General features: G+C 47.5%; 1 protein-coding gene across 3 annotated transcripts in view; it reads left to right on the top strand.

The window, feature by feature from the left end:
* Nucleotides 1–17,563, top strand: part of DMTF1 (cyclin D binding myb like transcription factor 1) — a 482,730-nt gene that overhangs the window by 348,502 nt on the left and 116,665 nt on the right. For all 3 annotated transcript variants that reach the window (XM_086919720.1, XM_086919718.1, XM_086919723.1), the window contains one exon: nucleotides 9,366–9,524. In XM_086919720.1, the coding sequence (XP_086775846.1) occupies nucleotides 9,366–9,524 (159 nt within the window). The remainder of the gene's footprint in view (nucleotides 1–9,365; nucleotides 9,525–17,563) is intronic.

Raw genomic sequence — 17,563 nt, 5'->3', positions numbered from 1 at the left:
TGTTCAACTTCTACTCGAGACCAAAAGGTCTTTAGGCTGGGCGTCGGTATAGTTGCGTACGGGTTTCTTTCTGACTCTCAGCTCCGATCTCTATCTGCCCTTCCACGTGCTTTCGGCGCGGACGGGCCTACACTACACTCTTGCTATGGAGCGAACTCCGTTTAAGAAGTGCCCGGTGTGTAACTCTAAATATTCACACCTCGACGTGCACCCTGTGTGCAATACCTGCTTGTCGCCGGATCACCGCGAAGACACCTGCATGGCGTGTTCGAAGTTCCGGAGCAAGAAGACTTTAAAGATTCGTCGGGCCAATAGGCTCCAGGCTCAGTTATCGGCTACGGCGCCCCCACCTGATGACATTTTCCAGGAATCTGTCGAGGGAGAAGACGACGTGCAAGGTTCGGACTCTAATCCCGCATCCGAAGGTGAAACCTATGACGAAGGTGCGGAGAACTTTGACGAAGTCACCGACGAGGTAGGGGACGACGAACAGGCTTTTGCCACTATGGGTGATAGCTCAGAGGAGGAGCATCCCCAACCAGACTCTGGGGTTATTACCCCTCCTACGGACCAGGTCGAGGGATCGCCTTCGGGCCTTACCCAAGATCTAACTATGAGTCCTACGTCCCCGCCTCCGGGCCCGGTCACGGACACTTATGAACCATCACTTACGTCGAAGAAAACGAAAGTGAAGCCAACTGGTCACGCACCCTCGGATGCGAAACCGAAAGTGAAAGTTGCGCAGGTCAAGAAGGTTCTGGAGGCGTCAACTTCCAAGGAAACCAAATGGCCGACTCAAAGAGCCACGCCAAGATGGCCGACCCGAAGTCCTCGGGGTCGGTGCCAAAGACGAAATCGTCCGACGCGGCTGCGTCGGCTCCGAAAGGGGTCGTGAACCCGAAGTCGGCTCCAAAAAAGCGTCTGGGAGACGACGCGCATGGCCATGGGGCGTCGGCCCCGAAGAAGGCGCATGCGGGTGATCGGGCTCTCGATGCCGAAGAGTCACTCGAGCCGGTCAAGCCCTCTCCGGCCTTGACGAAAAAGGTGGCGGAATCTTTGCAGCGGATTCGAAAAGACACTGTCGCGCCAAAGCTCACGCCTAAGCCTGCAAAAGAGCAAACGCCTATCCGTTTCACCTTTCCGCCCAAGTCGGCGCCGAGGGCCTTCGCGCCGAAACAGAGTGGACCCTCGAAGGAGGTACTGGCACCTAAAGCGGCCTTGGTGGTGTCGAAGCTTCAACTCCAACCGCTTGCTGAAGAGGAACGTCGTGAGGTAACCATCAACGCCAACACCGGAAAACTGTCGCTCCTCAAAAGAAAGATCACGACGGAGCCGGCGTTGGAACATTTTAAGATCCCTCTCAAGAACAAAAGGATCTCCGAGGGCTCTTCGGCGCTGGTGGAACCTGTGTCCCCACAACCCCTGGGGTACTCGCCGACGCATTCCACCGCGGCCGGTGCGGAAGAGGAAGACGCCGAGTACGACTATCCGGCGTACTCGGATCCGGAGGAGGAGCACGTTCCGTGGTCCGCCGGAGGCGACCCTGGGGACCCGCAGGGGGGTCAGGACGCTCAACTTTTCGCGGCCAAGACGTCCCCGACAGAGGATTCGGCGGCCTTCAATGCCCTGATAGAGCGGGCTGCTGCTAACCACGACGTCGAGCTGCACGCGGACCCCGTGGATGTGGACTTCTTATTCGACACCTTCTCAGTAGCCGAAAGATCAGTCAAGACGCTACCGATGCTGAAGGGGGTGCTTAAACATGCTACGGAGGTCTTCAGGGAGCCCACCGAGCGCGTGTGGTCAACCCTCGCATCGACCGGAAATATAAGGCAGCGCCCACGGATCCGACATATATCAAGGGACACTTGCCATTGGACTCCCTGGTCGTTTCCAATGCTCGGAAGAGGGCGAACTCTCAAACCACTGGTGACGCTCCTCCCCCGGACAAAGAGTCCAAGATCTTCGAGGCCTCAGGCAAACGGATTGCTGCACAGGCAGCGAATATCTGGAGAATATCTAACACCCAAGCCTTGCTTGCACGTTATGATAGGGCCCATTATGACACATTAGAGGCCATACTACAACACTTGCCTGACCAATACAAGGAGGCGGGGGAGATGCTCATTCAGGAGGGTAAACTCATTACGAATGCATCCATCAAATGTGCGTTGGATGTGGCAGACACAGCCTCCAGGGCTATCAATACTAGTGTGCTGCTTAGACGCCATGCCTGGCTTAGAATTTCGGGGTTCAAACCCGACATCCAAACCACTATACTGAATCAGACAGTGAATCCTGACCATCTGTTTGGCCCTGAGGTGGATGCCACCCTGGAAAAAATGAAAAAAGATACAGAAACTGCCAAGTCCATGGGGGCTTTACAAAGTCAGCAGTTTCAGAGTGGTTCCTTTCGCCGCTCAAACTCCAGAGGCACCTCAAGGGGACAAGCATCCCAGTCCACACCATATTACAAAACTAACAACCAAGCTTCGTATAACAACAAAAATAGAGGTGGTTACAGAGGCAATAATGTCAAGGGCAGGGGACGTGGCAACAATGGCTCCAGGTCCACCGCCACCAACAAACAGTGACGTCTTGTCACTGCCCCCCGGCCATGCAACACCGGTCGGGGGGAGGCTCCAGCAGTTCCTGCCGGCGTGGAAGTCCATCACCACGGACAGGTGGGTGAGGTCTATTATCCAGTACGGGTACTGTCTAGAGCTTACGTCCATTCCACCGGACATACCCCCAAGGAGCCGTCCTATGTCAGGCGAGCACTTGACCTTGTTGCAGCAAGAAGTTCTGGTCATGCTGCAAAAAGGGGCGATAGAGCTCGTTCCTTTGCAAGAGCGGGGAACAGGGGTTTACTCCCTGTATTTTCTGATCCCCAAAAAGGACGGATCCCTCAGGCCTATCCTGGACCTCAGGCCCCTGAACTGGTACATCCTCTCGGAGCATTTCCATATGCTCACGTTGCAGCAGGTGCTTCCCCTGCTTCAACAGGGGGACTTCCTGGCTACGCTGGATCTGAAAGATGCCTATTTTCATATTCCCCTGCATCCTTCCCACAGGAAGTACCTCAGATTCACTATCTTAGACCAGCATTACCAGTTCAAGGTTCTGCCGTTCGGGGTCACCACGGCACCGAGAGTGTTTACCAAGTGCCTAGCGACTGTGGCGGCGCATCTCCGTCGCCAGCACGTCCATGTCTTTCCCTACCTGGACGACTGGCTCATTCAGGCAAGAACAGAACAGCAGTGCGTCGACCACGTGTCACGCACCATTCATCTCCTGCACGATCTGGGATTCTCTCTGAACTACCCGAAGTCCCATCTCCAGCCCGCCCACGTGCGACAGTACCTGGGCGCGACAATCAGCACTCTGGCGGCCACCGCGCAGCCAAATTCGGTGAGAATCGCCAGTATCCAGGCGCTGATCCAACGATTCAGACCCCATCACTCGCTTCCAGCGAGGGTGTTCATGCAGTTGATAGGCATGATGGCCTCCTGCATCTCCATTGTCCCGCACGCGAGACTACATATGCGTCCACTTCAGGAGTGCCTGGCACGTCAGTGGACTCAGGCTCATGGGCAACTGACAGACCTAGTGTTGGTGAGCGGTCGGGCATACAACTCTCTGCATTGGTGGAATCCACAAAACCTTTGCAAGGGCCGACCATTCCAAGAGCCTGTGCCACAGATTATCCTGACGACGGACGCTTCTCTCCAGGGGTGGGGAGCGCATGTACTCCACTACACAGTGCAGGGACTATGGACACTACAGCAGAGGAAGATGCACATCAATGTGTTGGAACTGATGGCAATCTTCATGGCCTTAAAGGCGTTCAAAGTACATCTGTGCAACAAGGTCGTGTTGATCCGGACGGACAACATGACAGCCATGTACTACATTCAGAAGCAGGGAGGCACACACTCTCCGCAGCTGTCTCATCTGGCTCAGAGCATGTGGAAGTGGGCCATTCAGAGGAACATCTTCCTCATGGCGGAGCATCTCCCGGGCAAGGACAACCAGATGGCGGACCTGCTCAGCAGGCACAGTCATCAAATGCACGAGTGGGAGATACATCCATCAGTACTCCAACCGTACTTCCAAAGGTGGGGTCATCCAGAGATAGACCTGTTCGCCACAAAGGAGAACGCAAAATGCCAAAGCTTCGCCGCCAGGTTCCCACACCCGCAATCACAGGGCAATGCGATGTGGATGAACTGGTCAGGCAAATTTGCGTACGCTTTTCCCCCAGCGCCTCTGATACCGCTGGTGGCACGCAAGCTCAGGCAGCACTCGATGACTCTCATCCTGGTTGCTCCAACGTGGGCTCGCCAACCATGGTACACCACGTTTCTAGAACTGTCCGTGGTACCGCATCAAAGGCTTCATCTCACTCCCAGCCTTCTGACGCAGAGCCATGGCGACATTCAGCACCCAGATCCGCAACAGCTCAACCTGGCAATCTGGCTCCTGAAGTCCTAGAGTTTGGCTACCTCAATCTTCCTCCCGATTGCATGAACATCATTCGGGAGGCAAGGAAGCCCACTACCAGAGCTTGTTATGCGGCTAAATGGAAGAGGTTTGTCATCTACTGTGCTAACCACAATATTGACCCTCTAGATGCTTCCATTCAAAACATCATTTGCTATCTTTTCCACCTGTATCAATGCAACCTGGCATACTCTTCCATCCGCATTCACCTGTCTGCTATGGCAGCATACCTCCAGAATAGGCAACACCTGTCACTCTTCAGGGTTCCTGCTATCAAGGCTTTTCTGGAAGGACTCAAAAGGGTCATTCCACCAAGGACCCCACCAGCCCCAGAATGGAACCTCAATGTGGTTCTTACAAGGCTGATGGGTCCTCCCTTTGAGCCACTGCACTCTTGTGAGCTTCAGTTTCTGACTTGGAAGGTTGCGTTCTTAGTAGCAATTACTTCGCTACGGAGGGTTAGCGAGCTGCAGGCGCTCACCGTCCAAGAACCTTTCTTCCAGGTACATGCTAACAGGGTGGTGCTCCGCACTAACCCTAAATTCCTACCCAAAGTGGTATCCCAATTCCACTTAAACCAAACAATCGAATTGCCGGTGTTTTTCCAAAACCCAGAGACGCTGGCGGAGCGCATGCTCCACACCCTTGATGTTAAGAGGGCCTTGATGTATTATGTAGACAGGACAAAAGATTTTCGCAAAACAAAGCAACTTTTTGTTGCTTTTGCCACTCACCACAAGGGAAACGCTATCTCTAAAGCAGGGATTGCTAGGTGGATAGTAAAGTGCATTCAGATCTGTTACGCCTAAGCTAAGCGCACTCTCACTATCCCACCGAGGGCCCACTCCACCAGGAAGTTGGGTGCCTCTATGGCTTTCCTAGGTAACATTCCCTTAGAAGATATCTGTAGAGCGGCCACATGGTCTACCACACATACTTTCACTAAACACTACTGTGTAGACGTGCATTCCAAACAGCAGGCAGCTGTTGGTCAGGCTGTTCTAAAAACGCTTTTTCAGACTGCTGCAGCTGGCACGGGCGGCCGCCGTTAATGGAGGGACTGCTATGTATTCTATGCACAGATATGAATTCAGCAGCCCACATGCCTCGAACTGCAAATGCTACTTACCAGTATGCATCTGTTCTTGGCATGTAGGGCTGCTGACATTCATATCGCCCACCCTCCTCCCCGGCGCCTGTAGCAGCTGCAGAATTCATTCATATACATACATATGCTCATAGCATGGTCATCACTCACATTCTTCACTCCATCTCTGCCAATGGCTAAAAACAATCTGGGGATGGAGGCGATGCCCATGCGCACTGTAGTCCAGGGGAGGAGCCACCTATCTCGTGATACTTCGAAGACTCTTCCAGGACAACAATGTGCAATCATCCGGACCCAACACTAGGTGGCGATCTATGCACAGATATGAATGTCAGCAGCCGTACATGCCAAGAACAGATGCATACTGGTAAGTAGCATTTGCATTATTAAACGTTTGACACCCATATTTCCTCCCAAACCGTATGTAATGCCCCAGTGGGACCTTAATTTGGTCTTTTATTGCTCATCTGTGTGCCCTTCAAGCTTATGTACATTTTTGCTCTGCATTCACTCGAAGACTTGTCTTTCTCATTGCGTTCATGTCAGCTTGCTATGCAGTGAACTGCAGGCATTTTCAGGAAACAGCCTTCACAACAAGGATTTTACCTCGTGCCTTTACCACACATTTTTAGCACACATATTTTTACCATGTGCATGCCTTTACAACGCATGCCTTTACCACGGATTTAAAGTAAGTTGATTGTGTGGGGGGCAGGGGGCGTCTATTCCCACAAATACATTGTTTTTATGTATAACAACAAAGCGTGGTAATGGCATGGGTTGTAAAAGCATATTCATGGTAAAAAATGTCCTGTAAAGGCATACAATGTATTTTCCTGTGTTGTACCTTCGTACAACCCTACCCTACAAACACCACCTACTTTCTAAACAAATTGGTGCGGAGGACAAGGGGTGTTTTCTTGCCAGAAGTTGTGACTTCCTTTCGTGTTCAGCAGTCGATCACTCTACCAGTGTTCGTTGCACCTTCTCACCTTTTGTAGGAGGAGGAGAGGTTCCATAAGCTTTTACCTTGATCGTACCACCAACCAGGAAGAGGACAATCAGCTTTTTGTTTGATTCTCCAGAGCAAAGAAAGGGAAGGCTGTGCAGAAGAAGACCCTACTAAGGTGGATAGTCCTCTGCGTTAGAATCTGGCATGCACTGGTCAAGAAGCATTCCCTGTAAGGTCTGAGTGCCCATTCCATCAGTGCCAAGGTATCTAACACTGCGTTGGTTCAAGTGGTGCCAGTCCTTGATATCTGTCAGGCTGTGACGTGGGTGTCAGTAAATAAGTATGCAAAGCACTGCTGTCTTGACATCCCGGGGCCTGCTCTGTCCTGCAAGACATTTTATTTGGGTTTCAGTCCACTCCCCAGACCTGCCAAGTGTGGTAGGTTCTGCTTGGTATCTAGTGTAAGGTGAGGGATTTGCAGTTAAAGTTACAGAAGAAAAAGTTACTTATCTTTGTGACCCTCTTTCTGGTGGCTACTGTAAACTACATGTATTCAATTAGCAATAATAAAATCAACGCATTAAATGATGAAATCAGTCTTTGGTACCAAATGCCCATCTGAGGTTCTTGGGTAGTGTACCGGGGTGGCCGGTGCCGAAGAGACTGATTCTGAGACCTTAAGTAGAGATTTCAGAGAGGGTTTTATTTTTATGTATGACTTCCTTCTTCTGCTGGTTATTCGCTCTCGAACAAAGGCTGCCGGGTCTGTTGCTGGTTTCCGTAGAGGATCCAGGTTGTATTGGGTGGGTAGGTCCGTCCTCTGTCAGGCACGGCAACCGGGAGAGAAGGGAAAGAGATAGGGTCGGGTAGATAAGGTTTTGGGCTCTGGAGAGTTCGGGCCGGGAGTGAGGGAAACCCAGTGCGCAAGTGATATACAGCCTTCGTAACGTGGGGTTCACTAGTGCTCGTGAGGAGGGGAGGGGGGTTGAGAGACTATACACGGGGCTTTACAAATATATATATACAGGCTACTCAGTAGGTTGGGCACGCCGTCTCACCCAACCCGCTACTTTTCCCCGTACCTGTTGGAGCCACGCTCCTCCCGCGGGAGCGTGGCGGGGCGACTCATTAAGTCGGTGGCCTCCTGGCTTCTCGGGGTCCTCTCTGGTCTTCCAATTCGGGTCCGTCTCGTCCTTCTCCTCCTCTCTCGATCTTCTCCAACTCTTCCCTTCACAATGTAGCACTCTCTCCTCCTGGGAAACGCCGCCCGTCGCTTCCGGGGTTTCTCCTCCTTTTGACGCGGTCCGTGTAGTGACGCTGGCTAGGGGCGGGTACTCGTCATATGTATCCTCCCAGTTAAAGGTACCAAGTTCCTCCAACTCCTCGTGATGCCAACGGTAAGTGTAATCTATTACGGGCCAGTCCTCCTGGGGGTCTGGAGCGAGCTGCTGCAGAGAGGGGACAGAAGCAGGTAAAAGCGGGACCACTGTCCACCAGTCCAACTCTTGGGTTTGTCCCTCGGTCGTGCGACCCACCCCGTCACAGGTGGCTTCTAACCTGCCTACCTTCTCTGAATAACAGAATTGCTTCCACTCAGCTGCTGTGTCATGGGAAGGTTGTTGTCTGTCTATTATGGATCCTGAGCTGAGAAATGTGCAGATAAAGCAGAGCTCCAAGAGCTCATGTCCTTCACTGAAGAGGTTAGCAGTACACTTCTCACTTGACTCTCCCATCAAAATGCTGATCATGTCTCTCCCCAAAGATATTCTATTAAATTGGAATGATTTTTTCTGATTATTATGGAAAGACTAGACCTTGTGATAAATGATGTAAAATGCAATAATAAGCTATGAATTCTGTTGCACATTTATTAAAATACACCACAGATTAAGAATCAAATTAATACATGTATATACGCAATGTGTGCACCATCAATTTATACGAAAGAAAGCAGTATATGATATTCATGTGCAGTTGAATACTAATTAACATTTATAAATGACAGAATGTGCATTTGAGTGTTTTTAACAGGTAATAATGCTCAAACTGCTAGCCTCTAGGTTTGTTCGGCAAACTTTTTTTTAAAAACATACTTTATTAATTTTCGCAATTGTAGCGCCTCCTACAATTCTTGATACATAAGGTACACATTTAACCCCACAGGAGGCAAAGTGAAGTGAGTTTCTCCATGCTTACAATTTACAAACCCAATAGAATCTATTATCTGAAGTGGCATTTTATAGTCTAGTACGCACTGAGTGCCATGTATCAGATGCAGGCAGATAGACACCAATTACAGGGAAATCATTAAACTACCCCAACCTACCCTCCCACTCCCCCTTCTGGCTCTCCCCAAGATTGCCCACACAAGCCCACAATACAACTTTGTCTGGATGGTATCTTCGTGCTAAGTCATTTGGGTTTGTTGCGCAGACTTCAATAGAAGAGTAGCCATTGATCCCATTATTGCAGTGATAAGGACTTGGATTTCTTGGCACATTTATTTCAAGAATGGGCAGAATTCATTGTGCACTGTCACAATGTCTTAGATGTCATCAGGGATGTCACTGTGTATTCATAATAAGAGACCCGTAGACCGTGGTTCAGATCTCAAGGAGTTTGAGCTAAACTAACAATAAGGATCTACTCATTGATTGTGTATCCATGCAAACATTCCCACACTCTGGTGTTTGGCTTTTTGAGAGTTGCCTATGTAGAGCTTTCAGTCATCATATATGTGATGTGATGTATGTTTTTTCACTTGTGAGCAAAGTTTAAACAAAACCATTTTTTTGTTTTTAGTCTATACATCTGCAGCCTACTACAACCCCGGGCACTTTTTTACTTCATACAAACTCAAGCCAAGGCATTCCTTTAACTCTAACCACCAGTCCTACAATGAGTTTAACTTCCACTGCTTCCCCAGCCTCCTCGGATCAGGTCTCAGTGCATTCCTTATCTGTGAGTATTTTGTTTACACCTGTCCTGGAAGATGAAATACACATGGTTTCTTCAAAATTTAGTTTGGTAAACCCCGTTTTTTCATCTAATATATGAATTGTTATGTGATTTTGCCAATAGTAATTTCCATTTTATTTGTGTGGTCCTTTTCATGACTTCTCATGTTTCCTCTCCAAAAAAGCTTTGTACTTGTTTGTTTTTGCTGGTTAACAGATCCATCGGAGATGTAATTCTGAGACTTGTTTTTCCTGTGTGGAAAGTGTAATGTATTACTTATATTTTGCATTATTGTTAGGATAATGCAAATGTTTTCATGCTTCCTACATATAATTTTATTTTAATACATGTAGCTCTCCTACTCCTAAATTGTTTGGTATTAATCTCCTTGTAGTAAGCACTATAATCTTCTCTTTCAATGAAGTAAACTGTTTGAGGTACAGCAAACATTCTGCATCGTAGGATCTTCATTGATAGTCATAAACTCTAGAATAAATCCGGACTCTGTGTGTGATTCCATGAATAAATACTGGGTGCCAGTGTCTATACATCCATATCATTAATAGCACCTGTTATGGGCCTCTCAAAGGTGATTTATTTTTTCTGAGTGTAGGTTTTATGATTGAAAACACACCCATTTTAAGTCTGAATTAAAGCATCTTCGTTGAAAAAGGATTTGAAAGTGCACAACACGTAGAAAAAATGCACCCTAATGAGCCCTATTGAAAGCTATGAAAAGTGATCTTGACACTTAACTATTAGTTAAGTGACAATCAAAACAATGATGCTCTGGACTGGCTGTTGCCTCACAGGTTAGGTTTTTTTTCTGGCTACTTTGAGTAGGTTTTCGGAGCACACCTCCGTTTATTGACAGAATTGCATCCTTGCAGTTTTTTTTTGCTTTTAGAAGTACCCATCATGTGCAAGGAAAAAGGCAATATCAGCCCCACACAAGGTCTGTGTAGCATAGTTTCTGGCTTCAAATTCTGTGAAAAACTATGTGACATATGTCAGAATATGTCAAAGAGGGCATTGAAAGAACTGGTGGGCATGAGTTACAAAGGGTTGTTCCAGGATATGAGAGCAGAAGAGGGCAGGAAAAAGAAGAGGAGGATGAAGGAAATCTCCTCTCATGCACTCCCTGAAAAGGTCTCCCTGTGGAGATCTAGGGACAAAAAGCAAGGCGGATAACATCATTGTTGTCAGTGTTCCCACCATCGCTCAAGATCTGTGTCAAGACTAAACACATTGATGCCAAGGGCTTCAGTGCCCACATGCATGCTGTCTAAGGTGACTTCAACATCTTCAACTGATTTTGACCACTAGGACCAATGGCATCGGCTGTCCAAAAATGGGTCGAAGGTTTTTCAGATGACGACGACAAAATCACAATCTACATCAAGGAAGCCACACCAGTCAACATCGACAAAACCATCATCCCTGTCAGTGTCTAAGAGAAAGCACTGCCTTTATCATTATCAAAGAAACAACGGTGTACAAAATCACCCTCCTTCGACGTCAAGAAGACCCAGAAACTGTTATTTCACCATCTCCATCAATATCCCTGTGAAATCAGGCTCCCCATCCCCGTAAGTAATTTCAGTACGTCCATCAAAGTTTCTGCACTTGCTGAGTCTTCCATCAGCTTGCCAGACTCTGATGGTACAAGAGAGAAATCATGGACAGCATGAGGGTTTTCTTAGCTGATTTGCAAAATCATCTGCAACAAGATAAATGAAATATAAGTTCTCTGGTTGCCAACTAGGTGATCAACACCACTGTTGATGCTGCTGAATTCGCTTCGATTGCCTATTGCCATAGGTTTACATGGCTTAGGCTTATTACTTTGAAGCCAGACGTACAGCAGAGGGTTATGAATGTTCCTTTTTCAGAGTCATCTCTGTTTGGTCATCTTATCGATGAACAAATGGTTAAAATGAAGAGTAAAGCAGAGACCCTCAAGACTTTGGGATTGGAAGAAAAGAAAGAAATTTCATAAAATCGTATAAGGCTAAAGATTGCAGATTCTACAAACGGAAAGCCCTGCTACAATATCTGAAAGGCCAGAGATAACTGTATCAAAGATGTTAATCCAAACCCAAGACCACCTCAAAACCAAAAACCCCCAGAGGACGGCATTCTTTATGGGTCAGACAATGACCATTTTAGTACCCCCACCCCCTTACCTCTTCTCTCTCTGTTTCTATTGCAATTAGAGGGGGGGGCAGTTTATTAGCATCAGAAATAGTTGACTGCAATCACAAGAGACAAATGGGCGTTAAAGATAGTAACTCTTGGATAGCTTTTACATTGTAAGGACATTCCACTGCCAGTCACTCCAAAACAGTCATCACAGCACCGCAATTTAATTCTGAAGGGAGAAATAATGACTTCTACTTTTGAACACGACAATAGAGCTGGTTCTACCCTAAGAGGCCTGGGTTATAATTCAGGTATTTTCGGGTGCAATAGAAAAGTTTAAAAAATCCAATAAATCGAGAGATAAATTCCAAATGCTTGCCTTTCATCAAAACTATTGGTTGTGTGCAATAGACCTTCAAGATGCATTGTTTCACATTCCAGTTGTCCTACAGCACTGGAAAGATTAGTGGTTGGGGAAGATCAGTACCAAGACAGAATCCTGCCATTTGGTCTGAAATAGGTCACCACACCTACTCAAAAGCTATGGCAGTGATAGCAGCCTTGATGGCTGGCTTCTGAAGGCCAAAAATCACTAAAAGTGACACAAGACCGCAAGGTAACATGCTCCTGTAGTTCAAATTTGGGCTTCAATTCCATGTTCAGAAATCAACACCCTCTTCAGTCCCTTAATAGGCGGAACTATAGACCCCATAAAAGGAAAGGTGTGTTCTAGGCATATGAGCTGCAGATCGAACACTGTGCATAGATCACCATCTGGTGTTTGGCTCGGATGCTTGCACCTTGTTGTTGTATTGGAAGAGTCTTTTGTAGTCACGAGATAGGTGACTCCTCCTTTGGACGATAGTGCTCATGGGCATCAACTCCATCCTTAGATTGTTTTTTTCTGCCATGGGTTCGGATGTAACTTCTGCGCTCAGGTTTGGCACCATATTCTCCAAACCTTTTTGACTGGCAGACTATCTTAAACTCAACGGTATTGTTTTCGATCACGTGATCTTGGTTGCGCTCCTCAAATACTCGATTCCCGTCGTCCACGCGGGCTGCTGGGCCTATTGACGCCGTTCAAGCCTACGGCTCATGGGAAGGACTCCATTTTAAAAATGCCCCAGTGTGGAGCCAAATTCCCACACAGTGACCACCACAAGATCTGTAACCTGTATCCCTCGGCTGAGCACAAAGAGAATAGTTGCCAGGCCTGCATCTCTTTTCAATCCAAAAAGACCATCCGTGATCATCGGGCCCGACGACACAGCATGGCGCAGCGAGCAGCTCCAGTACCGGTGGGCATCTTGGAGGAAGGCCTCGATGTCCCGGAGGAGGATTCTGAAGATCTGGAAATCGTGTCCGAAGCAGACGACTCAGACGACCACATCACTCCAGGTCAACGAGTAAGTACAATTGCCACTACCCCTACCCCACCTCAAAGAAAGAAGGCCCTGGTCAAGACTTCGCCTGCTGGCCCCAGTCATGACGAAAATCGAGGTTCAGAAGCCCCAGGCACGGCTCCAAAGATAAGGGACAAGCCTTCCGGCTGCTCGGGACCGTGCAAGCTACATGTCAGGGTTCCACAGGCACCATCGGCACCGAAGCCGGGCGTGCAGCCTACTCCCAAAAAGACCTCAGCACCAAAACCAAATGCCTCAGATCGGAAACCAAAACATTTCGAACCAAAAAAGATTCATGCCACCACATCGAAGCTGAACGTCCCAAAACCACCTTCCAAGACGACGGAACACAAATCCAAACCTGGCTCGGACCCAAAGAAATCGGCACCAAAAGCATTTACCGAAAAGGAAGAACTTTTTCGACCGGATCCTATCGATCATAAGCAAAAAACTCTCCACATAGACCCCAAAACAGGACATCTGGCTACTGTTACAAAGAAAAGGACATTTGACACTGCAGGCATTCCTGCAGTGCCTGTAAAAAGAAAAGACTGTGCTACTTCACCCATACAACCCTCTTCTCCTGTTCTTCCTCCTAATCCTGTCTCTCTTCCACATTCTCCTGTACTTCCACCAAACTCGCCACTACCACAGGTTGAGTATGATTTAGGGTATGGGGGAGGCAACAATGACCTTTTTACTGATCCTGATAACGACACAGACGTACCACATGACTATTGGGACGATTATGATGACCCAGTAGATAATCCAGACCCCCCTGATCCCCATGTATACCCATCAAAGCCATCTCCCCCAGATGACAATATTGCTTTTAGTTAACTTGTAAATAGGGCCTCTGTACCATGGTGTTCAGATGCATTCCGACCCCACAAAGGAGGATTTTCTAGTGGACACCTTTGAACAGTCACTAAAGACTGTACAAGTCCTACCAATGTTAAAAGGTGTCATTAAACCTGCCCCGACATATTCAAGGACCCTGTTAGGGCTAGGATTCTCAATCCAAGAATTGACAAAAAAAATAAACACACTCCCAATGATCCCACCTACATTAAAGGGCAACTACCCTTAAATTCCCTAGTGGTAATGAACGCTAGAAAACTCTCAGACCTCTGGTGATGCGCCACCTCCGGACAGAGTCTAAATTGTTAGATGCTTCCGGCAAGCGAGTTGCTGCCCAAGCAGCTAATTACTGGCGAATAGCCAACACACAGGCATTACTTGCTAGATATGATAGGGCTCACTATGACCATCTGGAAACCCTATTGCAACACTTACCTGATCAATATAAGACCAAGGCCAATGATTTGATTCATGAGGGTAAATTAATAACCAATGCATCAATCAAGTGTGCCCTTGATGCAGCAGACACCGCCACTAGCGTGTTACACAGACGACATGCCTGGTTAATCATCTCTGGCTTCAAACAGGAGGTACAAACAACTATCCTCCATCAGCCGTTCAATCAAGAACAGCTTTTTGGACCGGCTGTAGACACCAATCTAGAAAATATGAAAAAAGGCACAGAGACTGCTAAATCCATGGGGGCTTTCTAGTCTCCATCCACGTGTGGTTCCTTTAGACGCTCCTTCTATAGAGGAGCATCCGAAAACATTGGCGCAAGTTCTTCTTCCTCTTCCTAAAAAACACCACACAAACATCCCCCAACAGGGAATATTTTAGAGGAGTATATTGGGGAACTAACAACAAAGGAAGAGGCTGAGGTAACAACAACACTCGCACCTCCTCCGCTAATAAGCAGAGACTTGCCACCAGACAATTCCACTCCGGTCGGAGGGAGACTATCACAGTTCCTGCCTGTCTGAAAATCCATCACTACAGACAAGTGGGTAAGACAAATTATCCAGTATGGTTACTGCCTGGAACTTACAGCAACCCCACCCACCATACCACCCAAACAGCGTCCAGTGTCCGCAGAACATCTCACGCTCTTAAAACAGGAAATTCTCTCACTGCTTCAAAAGCATGCAATAGAACTAGTTCCCTTACAGCATCAAGGTACAGGGGTTTACTCATTGTATTTCCTACTCCCCAAAAAGGATGGCACCCTAAGGCCAATACTCGACCTCAGACCTCTCAATTTCTACATACAATCAGATCATTGTCACATGATCAATCTGCAACAGGTCCTCCCAATACTTCAACAAAACGACTTCCTTGCCGCACTAGATCTCAAGGACGCCTACTCCCACATTCCATACACCCAGCTCACAGGAAATACCTGAGATTCATGTTGAACGGACAACACTATCAATTTACAGCCCTTCTATTCGGGGTGACCACTGCACCTAAGGTTCACAAAGTGCCTTGCGGTCGTAGGAGCACACTTGAGAAGACAACAAATCCATGTCTTTTCATACCTCGACGACTGGCTGATAAAAGCCAAATCACACAACCAGTATGTTTATCACACTTATCAAACCATCCAAACCATTCAGCTACTACACAACTTAGGATTCACAGTTAATTACACCATCATATCTTCAGCGCTGCCACATAAATCAGTATTGAGGGGCCACATTAGATGCCTCCAAAGCTCTGGCATATCCCAAACCAGACAAGATAGCCAGTATACAAACCCTAATCACCAAATTTCAGCCACAGCATTCCCTACCAGCACGGCTGTTCATGCAACTCATAGGAATAATGGCCTCTTGCATTTTCATTGTACCTCACACAAGACTCCAGAGGCGCCCCTTAAAAGAATGCCTAGCACATCAGTGGAACCAGGCTCAGGGACAACTTAAAGATCTGGTGTTGGTGGACAGCCACACACATCACTCTCTACAGTGGTGGAACACACAAAACCTTTCCAGAGGGCGGCCGTTCCTAGAGCCGGTTCCACAGATGGTGCTAACAGCAGACACCGGCTGGGGAGCCCATCTCCTAACCCACACAATTCAAGGCAAGTGGACCACTCGACAAAAAGTGCTCCACATCAATCACCTAGAATTACTAGCAATATTTCTAGCACTAAAATCGTTCCTAGCACATGTACACCACAAAACTGTCCAAGTCCTGACGGACAATATGACAGCCATGTATTACATACAAAAACAAGGAGGCGCACATTCTATACAGCTGGTGCAAAGCATATGGAGATGGGCCATTCCACAAAACATATGCCTTCTGGCAGAATACCTTCCAGGAGTTCACAATCAGATTGCGGATCTGCTAAGTCCACAGACACAGCAGATACACAAATGGGAACTTCATCCTCAAGTTCTTTAACCATTTTTCCAAATGTACGGTCAACCAGACATAGACCTGTTGGTCACACACACAAACGCAAAAGGCCCAACCTTCGCCGCCAGGTTTATTTATTTATTTAAATTTTATTTAATGAGTTTTATATAGCGCTGGCTTGACCCGTGGGTATCAGCGCTTTACATTAGGTTTCACATTATTACACAGTTTTAACAGTTACAGATTACATCAGTTATACGAAACACATTAAAGGAGCATAGAGGAAGGAAAAATAGGGCGGTAAGGGGAAGGAGTGTGGGAGGGAGATAACGGTAGGTGAGACGAAGGAAAGTCTGTCCAATGACCGGCTGGGTAGGTGACGGTCGTGGAGGGGGTCCACAGTCCATCTCTCCTCTAGTCAATGCGATATGGATGAACTGGTCAGGCAGATTTGCGTACGCCCTTCCGCCACTCCCACTAATTCCCCTAGTGGTACGCAAGCTCAGACAACAGTCTCAAAATGATCCTGGTGGCTCCCACATGGGCACGGCAACTGTGATTCACAACACTCCTGGAACTCTCAGTAGTTCCACACCAAAAACTACATCTCTCTCCAACGTTGCTAACTCAGAACCATGTAGAAATAAGGCGCCCTGATCCAAGGCAACTGAATCTAGCATTCTGGCTCCTGAAGTCCTAATGTTTGGTTACCTTAACCGTCCACTGGACTGTATGAACATCACTAAAGAAGCCCTACTACTAGAGCTTGCGATGCAGCAAAATGGAAAAGATTTGTCATCTACTGCAATAACAATAAAATCGATCCGCTGGATGCTTCAATCCAGGACATCATTTCTTACACTTACAAAGGTGTAATCTAGCATATTAATCCAAAAGATTACATCTAGCTGCACTTGCTGCTTATTTAAAAACCAGACAACACTTGTCACTATTTAGAGTACCTGGAATTAAAGTCTTTATGGAGGGCCTTGAAAGGATAATTCTCCCAGACTGCCACCCTCACCAGTATGGAATTTAAATATTGTCCTTACCAGGCTCATGGGTCCCCCATTTGAACCTCTACACAAGTGTGAACTGCTACTCCTCACATGTAAAGTAGCTTTCCTTGTCGCAATCACCTCTCTCAGGAGGGTAAGTGAGATCCGGGCTTTAACCATTCAAGAACCATTCTTACAAATACATTGTAACAAGGTGGTTCTTAAAACAAATCCAAAATTCCTTCCCAAAGTATTCTCTGATTTTCATCTT

This window comes from Lissotriton vulgaris, chromosome 1_1, assembly GCF_964263255.1.
Source record: "Lissotriton vulgaris chromosome 1_1, aLisVul1.2, whole genome shotgun sequence".
Taxonomy (NCBI): Eukaryota; Metazoa; Chordata; class Amphibia; order Caudata; family Salamandridae; genus Lissotriton; species Lissotriton vulgaris.
The sequence above is the reverse complement of the archived record's forward strand: the minus strand, read 5'-3'. Positions and strand labels throughout refer to the sequence as shown.